Source organism: Cervus elaphus, chromosome 11 (assembly GCF_910594005.1).
Source record: "Cervus elaphus chromosome 11, mCerEla1.1, whole genome shotgun sequence".
In the NCBI taxonomy this organism is placed as follows: domain Eukaryota; kingdom Metazoa; phylum Chordata; class Mammalia; order Artiodactyla; family Cervidae; genus Cervus; species Cervus elaphus.
In genome coordinates this window covers 651,731-673,479 of record NC_057825.1, presented here as the reverse complement: position 1 = coordinate 673,479, position 21,749 = coordinate 651,731, and the positions used below count along the sequence as shown (strand labels likewise).

The 21,749-nt window shown below is 53.8% G+C and overlaps 1 protein-coding gene across 6 annotated transcripts in view; it reads right to left on the bottom strand.

The window, feature by feature from the left end:
• Window positions 1–21,749, bottom strand: part of PNPLA7 (patatin like phospholipase domain containing 7) — a 78,901-nt gene that overhangs the window by 4,252 nt on the left and 52,900 nt on the right. For all 6 annotated transcript variants that reach the window (XM_043916185.1, XM_043916187.1, XM_043916186.1 and 3 more), the window contains 6 exons: window positions 19,228–19,377; window positions 10,798–10,861; window positions 10,526–10,694; window positions 7,282–7,464; window positions 6,644–6,762; window positions 1,038–1,194 (listed from right to left, as the gene is read on the bottom strand). In XM_043916185.1, coding sequence (XP_043772120.1) covers window positions 1,038–1,194; window positions 6,644–6,762; window positions 7,282–7,464; window positions 10,526–10,694; window positions 10,798–10,861; window positions 19,228–19,377 — 842 coding nt within the window. The remainder of the gene's footprint in view (window positions 1–1,037; window positions 1,195–6,643; window positions 6,763–7,281; window positions 7,465–10,525; window positions 10,695–10,797; window positions 10,862–19,227; window positions 19,378–21,749) is intronic.

Genomic DNA, 21,749 nt, shown 5'->3' with positions numbered 1-21,749 from the left:
TGAGGAAGCCCCTGCTCAGCACCACCCCCCACGCCCCGCCACGGGCCCACAGGCAGGGTCGCAGGATGACCCGCGGGTTCCAGCCCCACACCCGTGCAGGGGCTGCCCAGCAGGCTCCCGTGGCCCAGCACACACTCAGGATGGCAGGATATCAGGCCCGAAGTTCCATGGCTGTTCCCACACCCCCAGACCAGGAGGGTGAAGAAGGCAGAGACCTGCCCGGCTGTCTCTGGGCCCTCACTGTCCCCTGGGGCCACTGCCCTCGCAGGCTGTCCTCAGGAACAGGAGCTTCAGGGACAGTGCATCGGGCAGAGGGCCTGCTCTGAGAGCTTCTGCACAGAGCACGACCAGCTCCTTTTCTTTTAAAACTGAGAATGCCACTTCCGAGCCCTCTCACAGTCTCAGCGAGGGCTCCGTCCTGCTCCCCAAAACAGACAGAACCCTTAGGAGGGCGGGTGAAGCGCCCCTCCCCCGCTGTCCCTCTGTCTGCCCGGGCCCCAGATTCTGGGCTGTCCTCTGGCACCCGTTCACTACAGGGCCCACTGTGTCAACAACGTGTACTTCTTACTCTCTGATATTTGGGGTCTCACACACCCAGGGAGAGAGACAGCCCAGGGCCCACCCAGCCCTTCCAGAGTCCACACCCAACCCCCTCTATCTACCCCACACGCCAAGCCTGAATATCTCAGGGCCAGATGCCAGACAGCAGCGGACAGCCCCAAAGCCTGCAGGAATTATTGGAAGGGGCAGATCTCAAGCTGTGCACCCTGCCCTGCCCTGCCCTTGCCACACAGACCCCCAGCCCCAGGCCTCCCCCGCCTGCCTACCAGCACTGGTGCCCTGACGGGCATGGACGTGCGGTGCACTGCGGGTGCACTAACCTGTCCTCAGTCACAAGACCAGGCACCAGAGCCGCTGCCCCCAGCACCTAAGTCCTCGCTGTGCTCTCCCTGCCCCCCCCCAGCCATGCTGCAGAGCCGCCTGCAGGGGCCGCCCGTCCCCAGGCCCCTGCTGGCCCTGCCCCCACAGGGCCTCACCTCGGCCCACTGCTTGGCCCGGATGCGGATCTGGCTATAGCTGCGTTCCTCCGAGTACAGGGCACTCATGAAGGCCCCGATGGATGTCCCTCCGACCATGTCCACGGGGATGCCGCACTCCGTCAGGGCCCGGATGATGCCCACCTGCGCGCAGCCTCTACACCGACAGGAGCAGGAAGTCAGCGCCCGCTCTGCCCGCCAGAACCCAGGACAGCTGTCCTGTCCTGCCCACCCTCAGCGCCCACGTCCTGCACACGTCGTGGGAAGTGGGGCAACAGTGGCAACTTGGACAGGGGCAGCGACGCTCCTGAGCGGCAGCTGGCGCTCAGCCTCCTGGTGGGGGCGCTGGGGCTGGCTCCAGGACAGGCAGAGGCTCGTCTCCCCACTTCTGCGGGGCGTCCACCACACAATCAGAAACACCACTTGGAAGAAGCAGAGACCCCAGGACCACAGCGGGAGTAGGGACGGATGGTAGGAGCAGACAGAGCAACACCCGAGAGACAGGGAGGTCGGGAAGGTCTAGAACTGATGACTGACATCGGGCCTTGGGTTCAAGAAGCATTCTAAACACAGAGCATACATTAAAAAAGCAAACCATTCCTACACTGTTGAAAACCCAAGGTGAAGAAAACTTTAGACCAGACTGACAACAAAAAGGCATGTTACCTCCAAGGGGCAGCACCCAGAGCTGCGGCCTGCCCGCGCTGGCTGGGAGGTTGCAGCCTTGCCACCCGGCCCTTCTCAGACAGCGTCTGCTGGCCCATAGGTCAGGAAAGAAACAACAGCTTAAATCGAAGAGAGCAAAATTAAGGAAATAATAAAGACCAGAAATTAATGAACCAGAAAACAAACTTATAATAGAGAGAACCCTGAAAGCTACAAGTAGGTGCTTTGAAAGGACGAATTCAGTTGATAGCTCCTGGTAAGACTGATCCAGAAAAGTAAAAAGAAGGGGAGAGAGAGATGTGGGGATGGGAGGGACAGAGAAGGAGAGAGAGGAGGGGGAGGGAGACAGGCAGTCGTCATAACTAACCTCAGGACTGAAAAAGGGAACATCTGTACAGATGCTCCAGTTAAGAAGTTAATGGTAACTTTGTGCCTTAAGTAGGAAAAATCAGATAAAATGAACACATTCATAACACAAGTTATGAATAACACAGCTTACCAGACCTGACACTAAAAGTAGAAAACCTGGATAGTCCTATAACCATCAAAATAAGTGGATTTTTAATTCTTGAATCCTCACAAAATTTCATGTCCAGATGATTTTACTAGTGAATTGTACTAAACATACAAGGAAGAATAGCACAAGCCACATTAAGACCTTCCAGACAACGGAAGCAGCGGCAAACAAACCTGCCTGCATTTCAGGTGAGGACAAGCACAGCCCACCTCCCGCGGACCCGAGGGCCTGGCAGGCATGGCAGGGCCACAGGCCGATGAGTCTGTCCCAGGGAGGGGACGCTAGGATCACTCGGTGTGATCCATCACGTCAACAGAACACAGGAGTAAGTCACAGAGTCCCACAGACCCAGAAAAACAAGCCCCGGTCGGCTAAGAACAGAAGGCGTGCTCTCAGCCTGGTACAGGGTGTCTCGGAGACCAGCAGCTGTGTGGCACTCAGCCGTTAAAGGGAGTGCAGTCCTGAGGCTGCGGGCCAGACCTGCGGGAGGCTCTAACCAGCGCAACAGACGAGGAAGAGAAGCAAAGGCATGTACGTACTTTGGAAAGAAAGAGGAAGTATTATCTTTATTCTTGGAAGACATAACTATGTATATATTAAAAATGCAAAAGAACTACAAAAAAGGAAATAGAAGAAATGAATTTACCAAGGTTGTAAGATGACATATTTACAAATATCATTTCTATTTCTACATATCGGCAACAGACAATTTAAAATGAAATTTAAAGCAGACCATTTACAATAGCAAAAACCCATAAAGTACTTGGATGATTCTAAAATTTACGTGGAGGTGCAGAGGAATGAGGACAATCAAAACAATTTCAAGGAGAGGGAGGGTGAAGGACTGGCACTGCCTGATGATTTCCTACAGAGGCTCCCTGCAAAGCCAGGGCAAGGGAGACGGCGTGCGGTGCAGTCAGGACAGCAGGCCCCAGCGCGGCCCACACCTGGGCAGGTGCTGGCCCCTGAGCCGGATGCTGCAGCAGCCCGGCAGGGAGGGAGCAATGTAAGGGAGAAGACTCTCACCCCCGAGAGCGCCGCCACTCAGAGGGGGCAGCTGTGGGGGGATCGCAGGCCCAGAAGCACAAGCTTTGAGAAGATAAGGTCCCGGCAAGAGCCCCCGAGCCCCAGAGGTTTAACTATAAGAACCTGGGAAATCCCACTTCACCAGGTTAAAATGAGCTCATCAAAAACAGCCACTAGGAAACAAAAGTCAAAGACTGGAGACAGTATCAGTAATAAACACATCTGGCAGAAGACTTGTATCCGGGCTACACACAACCCCTCCAACAAAACAGCAGAGGACACGCCACCAGGCAAGGAGGCCCCGGAGCCTGAGTTCAGGGATGCAGACCAGGTCCCAACGGCACCAGGAGTGTGGCCATGCTCGCCCTGACAAGGCCAAGGGTGACAGAAGCGTGGGCAGCCCAGGCTCTCTCAGCCTCTGGGTGGTTGGCTATATTCAACTACTCCAGGCAGAGGTGGTCCGCTCCTAGGTGTTATCCCACAAGGAAGATTCGTGTGCAAATGCTGACAGCCATTCTGTGCATAGTAACGCTGAAAGGAGGAGGACCAGCACCGTGTGGAGCCCAAAGGGTCCAGGCAGCGACGCTGCAGGCGTGGCCAGGGCACAAAGACACGGACAGAGCTCACGGCCGAGCAGACACAGGCCACACAGGGCAGAGATCTCGGCAGGCGGGCACCGACACTCTCAGAGAAGCTCAAACTGCGAGGCCCAGGCACCTCGTTGCGTGCTTTCAGAAACACGGGAACGAAGAGCCTCGCCTGCAAGACCCAGAGGGTGCAGGCCTTGGGAACAAAAGGACACCGGACTTCACAGCAACCCTAGAAGCTACACGGACAACGCAAAGAGTTCCCAGGGAAACCACTTCCACCCAGAACCCCACAACCAGACTGCCCTGCAAGTGCGCACAGAACCAGCACACTCTCTGCTAAGCATGCTCCCGGCATATGCTCTCAAGGAGATTTCTTGAGTATGAACTCTTAACAGAGCCAGTAATACAGCAAGAGAGAGGAAGACACAGTACCCAGAAATGGAGCTGGAAACAGGAGACGCGGGGCAGCTCCCAGATCATGGGGGCAGCGCCTCACCAGTGCGCCCAGGAGGAGGCCGCTGCCCGGCACAGCCGAGCTCCAAGGGCGCGTAGCAGAGAGGGGGCGGGGCGCGCTGAGACGGGGCGGGGCCTGCAGCGGCACCGGGCGACCTGTGCGCACAGGGCAGCCACATCCCTCCAGGGAAGACAGGCTCCGCAGGGACAAGCCCCACCTCATCCTGACAGTGCCAACAGTGCGCACTGGCTGACCAGGACCCTGAGCTGAGGAGGAGGCAGACAGAGGACAGATGACAGAGATGGACCAAGTCTGACTTTGTGTATGTTTGGGCGGGCTTAGAACTCAATAATTTAGAACTGAAAAAAATGAAAAAGACAAAAACAAACAACAAAGTCCTACTGCCTAGCACAAGAAACTATGCTCACTATCCTGTAATAATCCACAATGGGAAAGAATATATATGTGTGTGCATGTATAACTGAATCACTTTCCCATGAACCTGAAACTGATCCAGTGTTGTAAATCAACTATGCTCTGGGATGAAACAGACAATGTAAGTGAGGAAACAGCTATGGAGCAGCTGAAATGACTGTCTGCAGGATGCTGTCTTGGGACATCTCTGGATTTGCTGACAGGCAGGGTGAGCGGAAGGCACTGTGTGTTACACAAACACCACAGGGCCTTACTGTAGTGGCATTAATCAAACAAATGCCACTTTGATTAAATTTTCATTTAAAATGCTGCAGGAAACCAGGTCCAAGTCTGGACCAGCTGCTCCAGGCACCTCACTGTCCCAGCCCACAGAAAGTACCTGAGTGCCCCCCTAACCTGGCAACTCTGAGCAAATTGCCTGGTTTTCCAGGCCCACTAGCTCAGCTTTCAAGTAAAAACATGGCACTAATGATGCCTCTGAATTACCCAAGATGAACAGGCACAGTGCTCACTAGCCCCCCACCCCAGGCCAGGCCGCACTTGGGGCACCAGCGTCACCACATGCCTGCAGCCTGTGGGGTCCTTCCCGGCAGCCTGAGGCCCCGGTCCCAGGCGTCCCAGCCCAGCCCTCAGAACAGGGCAGCAACAGGCAGCAACATGCACTGTGAAGGAAGATGAAAGCAGGGAGGAAGCTGGAGTTAGGGGTGGGGTCTCCAGGAGGACCAGCATCCGCCCCAGGTTCCCTTTCCGAAGGGTCTCAGGCTAGAGCTTCGAGCCTCAGCATCTCCAGTCCTAGGGAAGCGAGGAGCGTGAGTCCAGTTAGACAAGCAGTTCTGAGGCTCATCTGCATTATTTCTCAGACCTCATCCAGCTATGATTTGCCGAGGAGTGGAGAAGCTGAGCAGGGTGGGTGCCCACCGTGACTCTAAGGGGCGTCTGCCCTTTGGGCTCCTCTCTCCTCCAGCTCACTCCACAAGGGGTGTCCTCCAGCCAAGGGAGGTGGTGAGCCAGGCCCCTCCACTGGGTCCCAGGGACAGGCGGCCAGCACCACGAGCAGGGCGGGCACCAGGGAAGCAGCACAAGGCGGCCAGCCCAGGGAGTGCCCTGATGTCCACCGTGCCCAGGGGCCTGGGCTCCAGTCTGCAGGGCCCCCCGGCCCTGGGACCAGCCCTCGGGGAACAGGGATCCAGTACAGGTGCTGTACTGCCCCTGCACGCGCCGCCGCTCCAGCCAGCAGCCTGGGCCTGTCGCACCCTCACCACACACCTGCCGCTCCATTTCTGCCCTGCGTGTAAATTTCTCTTTAACACACATCAGGAGAAGGGCAGCAAGTGTCAGAACAACCTGGGGTTCAAGTTGTTTGGGCTCAACATCCTTAAAGGAACCCACCCACCAGTCCAAGGAGCTAAAGGCTGCTTCAGAGGGTCGTGAGCAGAGCAGATCCCTGTTTCATAAAGCAGAGAGATGCTCATCCAAAGTCCAGAGGAAAGAGGAGACGACCAGGAAGAGACACGCTCTCCTGCGGCCTCTGTGGAGGGGCCACATCTGTGCGAGCAGAGCGCACGAGGACCCATGCCCACACCCATGCACACACACAGCCATGCACAGACAGTCACGCGCACACACACACACCCATGCCCTTGCACCTACACACACACACAGCCATGCACACACACCCACGCCCATGCACACACACACAGCCACGCACACACACACACGCCATGCACCCACACACCCACGCCCATGCACACACACTCAGCCATGCACACAGTCACGCACACACACACACGCCCATGCACACACACAGCCATGCACACACACCCACAGCCACGCACACACACTCTTGCCCACGCTCCTGCACACACCCACACCCGCACACCCCCACTTGCAGGGACGGGCATGAGAAGGAGGGACTCACCTTGCGCCCCCTCCCCCAAGGACCAAGGCAATGGCGTTGCCCGTCAGCACTCTCGCCAGGCGGGAGAAGTCCGAGTGCCGGTCGGGGGGCCTCTGGCAGACCCGCTCGTACAGCTCCACCTACAAGAGAGGCCAGCAGACAGGGCCGAGCTGACCCGCTGCCCTCCCTGACTCGTGACCCACACCTGCCTCCAGGACAGGCCGGCGGTCCTGCGTCAGCACCTGAGTGCTGGGCTCGCCTGGGAGGCCCCAGGGCCCTGGGCCCAGCCGACACTGGCCACCCCACGTGGAGGGGGTGCGGGGCCTGGACGTCTGGGCGTCGACACCACAGTCAGTCTGTGTCCATCGCGCTGCAGGGCCCCTGCTCCCACTGCGGACCGTGCCCAGTCTCCAGGGCTGAGGACCCCGAGGAAGAGGTGCCTCAGGATTTGCAGCTTTTTCTGTCCAAAGGAGGAGGCAGGGACAACCTGAGGCCCCTGGGCTCGGCTCTGGCCCCCAGTGGGGGCTCCTCCATCAGAGGTGCCGCCACCCAACAATCAGGCTCAAGCAGAAGTGAGAGCCTCGTCAGCACCGCGGGCTGGGGTCAGAGGTGGAGGGAGGGCAGGAAGCAGACCCTGGGGCCCCAGGGTCCCAGCTCACCAGCTTGGGCAGGCTCCTCCTGGAGAAGACTCGGCGAGGGCAGCAGAGGTGCAGGTGGCCAGAGCACCAGCCCCGCATGTTGAGCCAGTCCACGGTGCGGGCTGGCGCGGGCCCGTCCTGCCGGTGCAGCAGCACCAGCTGCTTCTGGGCACGCACGGCGGAGGTCTCCAGCATCCGCTCCAGCTGAGGGAAAGCGGAGCCATGCGTCAGCCAGCCCAGCAGAGCCCCGGCCCACGGAGGCCCCAGGCTGGACGCCGCCTCGCCCACCAGCCCACACGGCTCGCGGCACCGGCCCAGCTGCAGTGCGCTGGGACCTTCCTCTGTGAAGCCAGGCCCCGGGGGTTGCGGCTGCGTGCCCACTGAGCTCTGGGGGCCTGCAGGCAGGGAGGGCACCGCCCTCTGCTTCTCTAACATGGCCTCGTGAACACACGCTGCAACCTTCTTTGGCAAAGGGGCACCGCTCCTGGCACAACTGGAACCCGCAGCAGAGATGACGAGTTTGTAGCTGACCCAGGACGGGGCGGAACGTGAGATGTGGACAGAGGACGGACACAAAGCAAAGAGACAAAGCCTCCACTTGGCACCCAGGAAGCTGGAGATGTGGGACTTCGGGTGCAGGGCAACAAGCACGGAGCCCCCAGCCTTGCCCAGCAGCACAGCTGACTGCAGTGGGGTCTGGCAGCTCTGTGAACCTCGCGACACAGCCTCTGGCTCAGCAGCTTTTCTAGGTGGTACCCTGAAGACACCCTTGCACACGCGTGTAGTAAGGAAATTTCACAGTCCGCTGACAGAACAGACAGATGGCGGGGCATTCACAAATAGAAACTAAACAGCCATAAGACGAGTAAAACAATATGGATAAAACTCAGAAGTGTAAGCATTGAGGAAAAAAGGAAATTTCAAGATGGTATAGGTTTCAGCAGTATGTGAACTGAGAACTTCCAGATGTATAAGCTGGATTTAGAAAAGACAGAGGAACTAAAGATCAAACTGCCAACATCCGTTGGATCATAGAAAAAGCAAGGAAATTCCCGAGAATTTCTGCTTCATCTGTTTCTGCTTCATTGACTACACTAAAGCCTTTAATGGTGTGGGTCACAACAAGCTGTGGAAGATTCTTAAAGATATGGGAATACCAGACCACCTTACTTGCATCCTGAGAAACCAGTATGTAGGTCAAAAAACAACAGTTAGAACCTTACATGGAACAACTGACTGGTTCCAAATTGGGAAAGGAATATAACAAGGCTGTGTATTGTCACCTTGCTTATTTAGTTTATATGCAGAGTGCATGTGTGCTTACTAAGTCCCTTTAGTCGTGTCCAATTCTTTGTGATCCCAAGGACTATAGCCCACCAGGCTCCTCTGTCCATGGGATTCTCCAGGCAGGAATACTAGAGTGGGTTGCAATGCCCTTCTCCAGGGGATCTTCCCGACCTAGGGATCAAACCCGTAGTTCCTGCATTGCAGGCGAACTCTTTACCTCTGAGCCACTGGGGAACCCCATATGCAGAGTACATCTTGCAAAATGCTGGACTGGATGAATCACAAGCTGGAATCAAGATTTCCAGGAGAAATATCAACAGCCTCAGATATGCAGATGATACCACTCTAATGGCAGAAAGTGAAGAGGAACTAAAGAGCCTCTTGATGAGGGTGAAAGAGAGTGAAAAAGTTGGCTTGAAACTCAATATTCAAAAAAACTAAGATCATGGCATCCAGTCCCATCATTTCATGGCAAACAGAAAGGGAAAAACTAGAAGCAGTGACAGATTTTATTTTCTTAGGTTCCAAAATCACTGCAGACAGTGACTGCAGCCATGAAATTAAAAGACACTTGCTCCTTGGAAAGAAAGCTATGACAAACCTAGGCAATGTATTAAAAAGCAGAGAGATCACTTTGCCAACAAAGGTCCATATAGTCAAAGTTATGGTTTTTCCAGTAGTCACATACGGATGTGAGAGCTGGACCATAAAGAAGGCTGAGTGCCGAATAACTGGTGCTTTCAAATTGTGGTGCTGGAGAAGACTCTTGAGAGTTCTTTGAACTGCAAGGAGATCAAACTAATCAGTCATAGAGGAAATCAACCCTAAATATTCATTAGAAGGACAGTTGCTGAAGTTGAAGCTCCCAATACTTTGGCCACCTGATGGAAAGAGCCAACTCACTGGAAAAGACCCTGATGCTGGGAAAGACTGACGGCAAAAGGACAAGGGGGTGGCATGTGGTGAGACGGTTGGGTGGCATCACCGACTCAGTGGGCATGAATGTGAGCAAACTCCGGGAGACACCAAAGGACGGGGAATCCTGGCATGCTGCAGTCCATGGGGTTGCAAAGGGTCTGATTCAATTCAGTGATTGAACAAAAAACTTAGTGACTGAACAACGAACCAACAAAGATGGTATAAAGTAGAACACAATTTACATAAAAAACAGTGCCACATACACACATAGTAAAATGAGACTCTGGCTTTACAAGAGACCACCTGGGGGGTGGGCTACTGGCTACTTCATGGTATCTGTCTCAGTTCAGTTCAGTTGCTCAGTCGTGTCCACGACTCTTTGTGACCCCATGAACTGCAGCACGCCAAGCCTCCCTGTCCATCAGCAATTCCCAGAGCTCACTCAAACTCATGTCCATTGGTCGGTGATCCCATCCAGCCATCTCATCCTCTGTCCTCCCCTTCTCCTCCCACCTTCAATCTTTCCCAGCATCAAGGTCTTTTCCAGTGAGTCAGTTCTTCACATCAGGTGGCCAAAGTAGTGGAGTTTCAGCTTCAGCATCAGTCCTTCCAATGAATAGTCAGGACTGATTTCCTTTAGGATTGACTGGTTGATCTCCTTGCTTTCCAAGGGACTCTCAAGAGTCTTCTTCTGCACCACAGTTCAAAAGCATCAATTCTTTGGCACTCAGCTTTCTTTATAGTCCAACTCTCACATCCATATGTGATATTGGAAAAAGCAAAGATACCCGCCTGCTCCTGCTAAAACAACGCCAGAGGTAAAAACAGCAAAATGTTTTCAAAATGTGGAGCGCAAACGTCTGGGTGTTTGTTCTTACTATTCATCCCTTCTTGAGTTCTTGAAATACTTCACTCAAAGGAAGAAAGACAAACCGGGTCTGAGAAAAGAGCCGGTCACGCTAGTCAGGACCTGCCCAGTCTGCTGCCGAAAGATCACGCCCACTACCCGGCCCCACCCGCCGAAGCCCCGCCCGCTGCCCGGCTCTCACAGGCAGCTCACCTCGCCAACAGTGGGCTCCTGCTCGCCCAGGCCCACGACGAGGATGCAGTCCGCTTGCCGGATGCAGCACTGGGTCCAGGGTGTGAGCGTGCCGTCCGCCTGGTAGAGCACGATCCGGTGGATGTCCTCCTGTTGCCCCAGCCAGCTGGACAGCCGGTACTCGTGGATACTGGAAGGCACAGACACCCTGTTGTGTTTCCTGGCCGGGCAGGGGCCCCCTGAGAGCAGGAAGCCGGGCTTGGCCAGGCTGTTCCCACGTGGAGGCCACGTACCTGTCCAGAGCAGCAGAGCCAAGGCGCTGTTTTATGCTGTCACTGGTCAGCAGCAGGGCAGGGCCTAAAAACAACCACCAGATGCAGAAAACTGTCGGCAGCCCACCTTGGAGGATAGGCGAGGCCCTTCCTTCTGTAATCTGCTTTTCGGGAAAGCGGTACACCTCTCACAGCTCTCGAGGAAGTGCCTGTGGCCCTGAAGGAGACCCTCCGGGCAGGGGAGCCTGCGGTGTGCCACGGGAAGGGCTGCACCAGGTGCAGGGATGGCAGCCTCTCTGAACCCGTCTCCTCTGTGCGCACAGGGCTTGAATCTCTGCAGCTCTGAGCCTGTGTGTGTGCTGGGGGCAGGGGAAGCATAAGCTTGTAAAACGCGAGACCAGACAACTTCCCCAACCCAAGTCAGCGGCTGGCTGGATTCCAGCAGATGTGGTTTATTAGGATGGAGATGCATGCTTTCACATGCTGTGTCTCTGGGGTCAGCTTGTTCTTCCATCTACAGCGTGCCTCAGATGGTAAATAATTCACCTACACTCTGGGAGACCTGGGTTCTATCCCTGGGTTGGGAAGATCCCCTGGAGAAGGGAACGGCTACGCACTCCATTACTCTGGCCTGGAGAATTCCATGGACTGTATAGTCCATGGAGCTGCAGAGAGCTGGACACAACTGAATGACTTTCACTTTGGGCTTCCCTGACAGCTCAGCTAATAAAGAATCTGCATGCAATGAAGGGGAGACCCCAGTTCGACTCCTGGGTCAGGAAGATCTGTTGAAGAAGGGAGATACTGTCCCCACAGACACATCTGCACAACCAGGAGGGCTGCCAGGGGTGGGGACAAAAGCTGAGAGACAGTGGCCCTCAGGGTCAGGAAGGCTGCTGGACTGCCCCGAGGATGAAGTCCTGCTGCAGCAAGAGGAGCCCAGGCTCCCCCTGCACTGGCATGTGAACTTCCCCGAGGGTTTACAATTAGAAGGGGAGAGACAGGAAATTACTGCCTGTGTTTAACTGGAAGTGTCTGCTTTCTTGACAGCATACAGAATAAGGACGCGTTCCACACAGTGGAATACTTGCCTAGAGCCAGACATCCTGGAGCGCGAATTCAAGTGGGCCTTAGGAAGCATCACTACAAACAAAGCTAGTGGAGGTGACAGAATTCCAGCTGAGCTATTTCAAGTCCTAAAAGGTGATGCTGTGAGAGTGCTGCACTCAATAGGCCAGCAAATTTGGAAAACTCAGTAGTGGCCACAGGACTGAAAAGGGTCAGTTTTCATTTCAATCCCAAAGAAAGGCAATGCCAAAGACTGCTCAAACTACCACACAATTGCACTCATCTCACACACTAGCAAAGCAATGCTGAAAATTCTCCAAGCCAGTACATGAACTGAGAACTTCCAGATGTTCAAGATGGATTTAGAAAAGGCAGAGGAAGCAGAGATTAAATTGCCATCATCCGTTGGAATGTAGAAAAAGCAAGAGAATTCCAGAAAAACATCTACTACTGCTTTAACTATGCCAAAGCCTTTGACTGTGTAGATCACAACAAACTGTGGAACATTCTTAAAGAGATGGGAATACCAGACCACCTTACTTGCCTCCTGAGAAATCTGCATGCAGGTCAAGAAGCAATAGTTAGAACCGGATATGGAACGATGGACTGGTTCCAAATTGGGGGAGGAGTACATCAAGGCTGTATATTGTCACTTTGCTTATTTAACTTACATGCAGAGTACATCATGCAAAATGCTGGATGAAGCACAAGCTGGAATCAAGATTGTTGGGAGAAATATCAATAACTTCAGATATGCAGATGACACCACCCTTATGGCAGAAAACGAAGAAGAACTAAAGAGCCTCTTGATGAAAGTGAAAGAGGAGAGTGAAAAAGCTGGCTTAAAAGTCAATATTCAAAAAACTAAGATCATGGCATCCAGTTCCATCACTTCATGGCAAACAGATGGGGAAACAATGGAATCAGTGACAGATTTTATTTTCTTGGGCTCCAGAACCACTGGAGATGGTGACCGCTATCATGAAATTAAAAGACACTTGCTCCTTGGAAGAAAAGTTATGACCATAAAAAGCAGAGACATCACTTTTCTGACAAAGATTCGTATAGTCAAAGCTATGGTTTTTCTAGTAGTCATGTATGGATGTGAGAGTTGGACCATAAAGAAAGCTGAGTGCCGAAGAATTGATGCTTTTTAACTGTGGTGCTAGAGAAGACTCTTGAGTCCCTTGGACAGCAAGGAGATGCAACCAGTCAATCCAAAAGGAAATCAGTCCTGACTATTCATTGGAGGGACTGATGCTGAAGCTGAAACTCCAGTACTTTGGCCACCTGATGTGAAGAACTGACTCATTGGAAAAGACCCTGATGCTGAGAAAGATTGAAGGTGGGAGGAGAAGGGGAGGACAGAGGGCATCACCAACTTGATGGACATGAGTTTGAGCAAGCTTCGGGAGTTGGTGATGGGCAGGGAGGCCTGGGATGCTGCAGTCCACGGGGCCGCAGAGTCAGACACGACTAAGTGAGTGAGTTGAACCACAGGGTGGTGCCTGTGAGGTGGCCGCTGGTCTGACCTGCAGGGGAGCAGCTCTGACTCAAAGGCAGCAGCCTGTGGAAGTGGGGGAGCAACTCCTCTGGGGGTCGGGACGGACAGCGCTGGTCCCACTAAGGCTGCACTCCTGCTCTGGGGGTCTGACAGAGAGGGAGCCCTCTCGGGGCTGGAGGGGCTCTCAGCCTGCGAGGGCGGGCACTCCTGGGCACTGCGGTGACTAGTTCTGTTCACCTCTTGGAAGTAGAGGACAAGGCGGGACAGGCAGGCCGTGCCTGCTGCGGGAGCACGGAGGAGCCCCGCCTGAGGCCCTGGGGGCCGGGCTCTCTCTGACCCTCGGCGCACAGCTGCTCTAGGCCTCTGCCTGGACCCGAGGGTTCTGAGGAGGCCCTTGGGAAAATGTGCAGCCCCTAGGAGTGCTCTGGGCTCTCAAGGCGTTGGCTACAGCCCTGGCCAGTTAGGAATGTGGTGACCCGCTTGTGCCTGGGAGGGGTGTGCCTAAGGCCCAGGCCATGGACAGGACCAGGGTAGTGCATGGATACAGGGTGACTCCCAGGTACTCCAGAGCTGGCTCTGTGGGGGCTGCCCAGGCCTGGAGAGTCACTGTCAGCCTGGCTGTTACACAGCCTCTCCTCCAAACTGCGGAAGCCAGAGGAAGTGGCTGACACCCTGAAGCTGGAAGACAAGGCCATCGGCCTAGATTCTCTCTCTACAAACACCCTTCACAGACGTGATCACCTTTCAGCAAAGGAGCCCTCAGGGCAGGGTCCAATGGTTCTGAGCAAGGGCTCTGGGTCAGCGGAGGAGCCTACAGAAAAATGCATCCTGACTCTATTCATTTCATAATCAAAACCAATCCCCAACGGATCGTAAACTTGACAGATAATACCATAATATTTTTAAAAGAACCTCTTCATGACTTGGGGATAGGATGAAATTTATTCAATGAAATGCAAAAATCAGTAACAATATAGGAAAAAAATGATAAATAAATTGGTCCATATTAGAATTAACAACTTGCATTTGTCAAAGTTAGTGAACTAGATGTGTGCTGTCATGTCCAACTCTTTGCAACCCCATGGACGATAGCCCACCAGTCCATGGGATTCTCCAGGCAAGAATACTGGAGCGGGTTGCCATTTCCTTCTCCAGGGGATCTTCCTGACCCAGGGTTGGAATATGTGTCTCTTGTGTCTCCTGCACTGCAGGTGGATTCTTTACCACTGGTGCCACCTAGGAAGATTTGTCAAAAGACATCATTAAAAGAATAAAAAAGCAAGCCACAGAGGGAAAGATATCTGCATTTTCATCTGAAAAAAGCAACTGTATCCAGACTGCCCATTGACAAGGAAAAGACAACAGCCCCACCAAACAGTTGGCAACTTGACAGGCACTCAGAAGGAGGCATCCCAGTGGCCACAAGACAGACTTTTCAGCTGCCAGGAAATGCAGAGGCAAGCTAGACGGGACACTGCCTCACAGTCACAGACGCCCAGCAGCACAGCACAGCACACGCTCCCCCAGAAGAAACTGTGTGCCGGGCCACCACACGCTCCCCGTCTCCCCCAGAAGAGACTGTGTGCCGGGCCACCACACGCTCCCCGTCTCCCCCAGAAGAGACTGTGTGCCGGGCCACCACACGCTCCTCCTCTCCCCCAGAAGAGACTGTGTGCCGGGCCACCACACGCTCCCCGTCTCCCCCAGAAGAGACTGTGTGCCGGGCCACCACACGCTCCTCCTCTCCCCCAGAAGAGACTGTGTGCCGGGCCACCACACGCTCCCCGTCTCCCCCAGAAGAGACTGTGTGCCGGGCCACCACACGCTCCCCGTCTCCCCCAGAAGAGCCTGTGTGCCGGGCCACCACACGCTCCCCGTCTCCCCCAGAAGAGACTGTGTGCCGGGCCACCACACGCTCCTCCTCTCCCCTAGAAGAGACTGTGTGCCGGGCCACCACACGCTCCCCGTCTCCCCCAGAAGAGACTGTGTGCCGGGCCACCACACGCTCCCCGTCTCCCCCAGAAGAGACTGTGTGCCGGGCCACCACACGCTCCCCGTCTCCCCCAGAAGAGACTGTGTGCCGGGCCACCACACGCTCCTCCTCTCCCCTAGAAGAGACTGTGTGCCGGGCCACCACACGCTCCCCGTCTCCCCCAGAAGAGACTGTGTGCCGGGCCACCACACGCTCCCCGTCTCCCCCAGAAGAGACTGTGTGCCGGGCCACCACACGCTCCTCCTCTCCCCTAGAAGAGACTGTGTGCCGGGCCACCACACGCTCCCCGTCTCCCCCAGAAGAGACTGTGTGCCGGGCCACCACACGCTCCCCGTCTCCCCCAGAAGAGACTGTGTGCCGGGCCACCACACGCTCCCCGTCTCCCCCAGAAGAGACTGTGTGCCGGGCCACCACACGCTCCCCGTCTCCCCCAGAAGAGACTGTGTGCCGGGCCACCACACGCTCCTCCTCTCCCCTAGAAGAGACTGTGTGCCGGGCCACCACACGCTCCCCGTCTCCCCCAGAAGAGACTGTGTGCCGGGCCACCACACGCTCCCCGTCTCCCCCAGAAGAGACTGTGTGCCGGGCCACCACACGCTCCCCGTCTCCCCCAGAAGAGACTGTGTGCCGGGCCACAGGTCTTCTGCTGTCATTCAGTCACTAAGCTGGGTCCAATTCTTTGCAATTCCATGGGTTGCAGCATGTCAGGCAGGCTCCCCCATCTTTCACTGTCTCCTGGAGTTTGCTCAAACTCATGCCCATTGAGCCAGTGATTCCATCCAACCATCTCATCCTCTGTCGCCCTCTTCTCTTCCTGACTTCAATCTTTCTCAGCATCAGGGTCTTTTCCAGTGAGTTGGCTCTTCCCATCAGGTGGTCAAAGTATTAGAGCTTCAACACCAGTCCTTCCAGTGAATATTCAGGGCTCCTTTCCTTTAGGTTTGACTGGTTTGATCTCCTTGCAGTCCAAGGGACTCTCGAGGGTCTTCTCCAGCATCACAATTTGAAAGCATCAATTCTTGAGCATTCAGCCTTCTTCATGGTCCAACTCTCACATCCATACATGACTACTGGAAAAACCATAGCTCTGCCTAGACGAATCTTTGTCAGAAAAGTGGTGTCTCTGCTTTTTAAAATGCTGTCTATGTTTGTCATAGCTTTTCTTCCAAGGAGCAAGCGTCTTTCAATTTCATGGCTGCAGTCACCATCTGCAGTGATTTTCGAGCCCAAGAAACTAAAGTCTGTCAGTGTTTCAACTTTTCCCCCGTTTACTTGCCGTGAAGTGATGGAATCATATGCCATGATCTTAGTTTTTTGAATATTGACTTTTCAGCCAGCTTTTTTACTCTCCTCTTTCACCCTTATCAAGAGGCTCTTTAGTTCCTCTTCACTTTCTGCCATTAGAGTGGTATCATCTGCATATCTGAGTTTGTTGATATTTCTCCTGGCAATCTTGATTCCAGCTTGTGGTTCATCCAGCCTGGCATTTCGCATGATGTGCTCTGCACATAAGTTAAATACACAGGGTGAGAACACACAGCCTTGACTCACTCCTTCCCAATTTTGAACCAGTCAGTTGTTCCACATCCAGCTCTTCTAACTGTTGCTTCTTGAGCTGCATACAAGTTCCTCAGGACGCAGGTAAAGACTGGATTTACATAAAGTATCTTTTCTGATCACAATGGTATGAAAATGGAAAATTCACAAATATATGGAAATTAAATGCTTAAACAACCAATGAGTCAAAGAAATCACAAAGAAATGAGGAGATATCTTGAGACAAATGAAAACAAAAGCACAACATTCCAGAATGTACAGGACACAGCGAAAGCCCTGCTAGGAGGGAAGTTTATAGCTATAAATGCCTCCTCTGAGGAAGAAAGATCTCTGATCAACAGCTGGCTTTGTACCAAGTAACCAGAAGAATCTCAAACTAAACACAGACCCAGAGCTGCACTGGGGCTGTGCTCCAGGGCACAGGCTTTCCCCAGCTGCGGCGGGCAGGGGCCACTCTCTGGTTGTGGGGCACAGGCTTCCCTGTGTGCAGCATGGGTTCTGTGGGACGCAGCCTGGAGAGGCTGCAGCACTGAGGTCCAAGCTTGGGCTTGGTAGTTGTGGCGCATGGACTGAGCTGCCTTGCAGCACGTGCAATCTTCCCGGACCAGGGAGGAACCTGTCACCCCTGCATTGGCAGGCTGATTCTTAACCACTGGACCACCAGGGAAAATCCTCTACCAAACATTTAAAGAAAAATTAATACCAGTCCTCCTCAAAGTCTTCCAAAATATTGACTCTGAGGGAACACTTCCTGACTCATTCCATGGGGCTAGCACCCGTACCCCCTTACCAAAGTCACAGTGGGACCAAGATACCACAAGAAACTACAGACGAGCAACCTTAGTGCAAAATCCTCCATGAAAGAGAAGCTGACCAAACTCAGCGGGGTAGTAAAAGGATTACACACCAGACCAAGTGGGATTTATTCCTGGAGTGCAAGAATGACTCAATTCATGAATATCAATCAGTGTAATAAATCACATTAACAGAACAATTGATGCAGAAAAAGCACTGACAAAATTTAACATCTTTTTATGATATAAACTCTCAACAAAATATGAAATGAAAGAAACCTTGCTAATGTATTAGAGGCCATCCATAAGAACCTGACAGCTAACACCCTACTCAAAGACAAAAGACTGAGAGCTTTTCCCCAAGACCAGGAACGAGGCAGGAGGCTGCTTCCTCCTCACATTGCTGGACATCACTGCCACCCGACGCCACCAACTGTTCAGTCCAGTCCCTGTCATGACCCCCAGTTTCTCGCAGAAATAGAAATTCACACGGACACACATGCAGTCCCATGAGTGCACCGCACGGACACCAATTTCCTCGTCTGGATGCTGTACTGTGGTTACATAACCAAGGGTGGGGGCTGGCATATGGCTCTCTCTTTACTATTTTTATAACTTGCTATGAATCTATAATTATTTCAAAATAAAAGTTTTTTTTTTTAAAAGGGAACAAGCTATTATTATGAATCAGCACATCTGCACTGAACAACTGCAGGTCTTTTGATGCTGGACAGTCTGACCAGCCTCACTGAAAACGAATGGAGGGTTCCAGATCCAGAACATTTGTTATGAAACAGACCATGACTAATGGAAATTAATGCTTTTTGTGATTTAAATTTTCACTTGGAGAATAACTTTTAAATATTGAATATTTATAATAGTAGCTCAATTTTGTAAATCATTTTTGTTTGGCATTTATTCAACACCTTCTATTACCCCTTGAAGCTATTAAAATAGCCCTGTCTCAGAAAATTGACTTGTTGTCTATTACTATGATCACTTATAATTATATAAAAACATATAAGTAAAGTGTTAAGAATATGGAATGCTTTATGATTTGGAGGATTCCTAAGAATTCTCCAGAATTTCAGTTTCTTATTCTTGAGCCCCAAAACTTCACAGCTGTCAGGAGCGCGGAAGCATGACCTAAGCTGACTGACCACAACTGGGGGTGTTCCCACACTGTCAGCCAGCTGCCCAGCCGCTGCAGTGTTCTCCCCAAGTGCCGGGGCAGCTGCAGGCACCCATCCTAAGACGGGCTTCTGCTGGGGGCTCAGGAGCCTCTGTGGGTTCAGCTGGGAGGAGTGCAGCGTGACTCATACCAGCTCCTGTGGCGTCGGGTCTCCCCATCAAGACTGTCCGGAGGCTCCGTCTCACTGTGATGGTCCCCTCCCCAGCACTGCACCCCCCACACCCACCCAGGGTTATCAGCCTTGCAGGCAACGCTGAGCGCTCTTTCAGGAGAACCTGTAAGAATGAGAGGCAGGAGGAGGAGGGGGCCCAGGGGACCTCAGGTGGCCTTGGGCAGGGCTTACCGATAGCGCTGAGGGCGTGCTTGAGTTCCAGGGTGAAGGCGGTGAGGGGCACGTCCTCCGACACTGGCATGACGGCCACCGTGGAGAGGTTGCTGGCGGGGTTCCCCGAGTCCCACTTGCTGCCCACAGTATGGAACCTAAACTGGTGACCTGCAGAACACAGGGGTGTGTGCTAGCCTGAGGAGCTGGCTGCCGCTGGGACAGTCTCAGTGTCCCTGAATGTTTCCAGGTGATGGCATGGCCCCAGCAGCCTGCCGGGGGAATGGGCACCCGGGTCTGCCCTGGTCTCCACAACTAGAGCCCTGGCCTTCCCTGCTGAAAGCCAACCTCACCGCAGCACCCTTGCGTCTCATACACATCAGGACTGGCCCCACTGAAGGGCGCACGGGCACGGACTCAGAGAAGACCATGGGGCCCAGAGAAAATACAAAGAGGTGAAGGGTCGGCCAGGGGAGGACCCATCCTTTGACCGCACCCCGTCCTGGAGTTCTTCCACCACCTTCTCCACAGACAGTGAACAGCCTGGGTTTTGGACGATGACGCCTTTCTACTGTCTTGTCTGCATAGGTTTCCAGACCCAGGGCTGAGGCACAGAACCACCCACCAGAGGTCAGGGCTGGGTCCCCAGGACCACAGGCTCCCCCATTCTCTAGTAGTGAAGCCAGGAGGCCCCACAGCAGAAGCGATGGACCTGCAGGCACGTATGTCCACAAGGTTGTTACCCTCCATCAGTGCATCCCTGGCCGAAGCTTATTTCCAATCACAAAGTCCCTTCCTGGTGTGTGGCATCTCCTGCTTTCATGGAGGTGGCTGATGGGGCAGCCTCAACCTTCCTGCCGGCCACATCCCAGCCAGGCTCCAGTCTCCTGGGGCCCAGACACGCTGAGGGCTGTCTTCCTGGCTCCCCTGGCCAGCCGCGGTCATAACCCAGCTCCCGCACAGACCTCACCAGGCAGGCCATGGCCAGGGCCGTGCAGGAAGGCCCAGTTCTGTCCATTTCTGACTCTGCTGATCTTGTCCCTGCGGAGGAGGCTGGGTCCCCGCAAGGCTTGACCCAGAAGCCAGTGTGGGGGCTCAGGAGGCAGAGACAGGGCTCCCAAGAGCTAATCTGGGGCAGGGAAAGAGGAAGGAGGGCTGTGAGCCCACTGCCAGCTGCACGCAAGGCAGCGGAGGGCCTGTACCTGGCTTTGCTGAAGCTTCTCTGTGGGGAGTCCCTGCCTCTCTCTCTTTCCCAGTGACCTCTGACTTCAGAACCCTACATCTGCAGTAGGCCCAGAGGGGGAATCAGGCCCAGCTCCTGATAGCTTTCATTTAGCTTTTAAGAAAAGCTGTGAGAAGCTCTGGTTCTGGCCAAGGAGATGGAGCCGGCACATCCCACCTACCTGCGGCCACCAGCTACAAGGCGGCCCTGGACGCAGCTCTCAGGAGGCCCAGAGGAGCGCTGAGAGGAGGGCAAAATGGCCAGGGACCTCAGCCCATGGGAAGACCACTCCACCAGTGCCACAGGGCTGGCAGTGTCACGCCCTGACCCAGCTACCGCCACGTGAGACCTTTCCTCCCCCTCCCTAGCGGTGCTGTCTCCCAGGAGACTTTCCAGGGCCCTCTGCCCTAAGCAAACCCTGCCTGGGCTGTAGACCCAGAGGATGGAGCCCCAGCTCTCCAAGACCAGCACTAGCAAGCAGAAGCAGCACCCTGTCCAGAGAGCAGCATATGGGGAACAGAGTCCCCTAAACCCTGGGTGAAGTCCTGGGCTCACCCCCAAGTAGCCCATGTGTGAGACTGGCCAGAACCACACAGCAGAGGCTCTGAGAACAGAAGGTGGTGGTGCACCCGCTGGCCTTCACACCGGCTCAGGGGAGCACACGAGTGCAGCAGACCAGCGCAGTGAGGCAGAGGCCTCAGGAACTAGGCTAGCACTCAGACGCAGCCAGGAAGAGGGCCAGGACGTGCTCTGAATACAAGCACACTCAGAATATGCAGGAGTAAGAGATTTAAATGGGATCCAGATCATCATAATACCCGAAATATGGGATACAATCCAAAATGACCTGGCATACCAAAAGCCAGGAAGATCTCAACTTGAACAGGAGAAGACAATTAATGAAGCCAAAAATGACAACAAGGCACAGAATCTGGAAGTCCCTGACAAGGTATTAAAACAGTGGTTCACAGCTAACCAGAAACAGCCATCATGGGTAGCCTTGAAGCAAATGTAGAAATAAAATAACTGAAACAAAAACCTCTCTGGGTGGGGTTAGAAGCAGAGTCAAGAAGACAGGAAAGAGCCAAAGACCTTGAAACAGATCAAAAGAAGCTACTTGATCTGAGCATCAGAGGAGAAAAACAGTTAAAACACAAGCAATGTCCCAGAGACTTTGGGGATGATAACAAAAGGTTTAACATCTGTGTCTGTGAGTTTCAAGAAAAGAAGAAAGAGTACAGGGCCAAGAGAGTATTTGAAGAAATAAAGGCTGAGACCTTCCCAAACGTTGTAAAAACATACATACATACATATATATAAA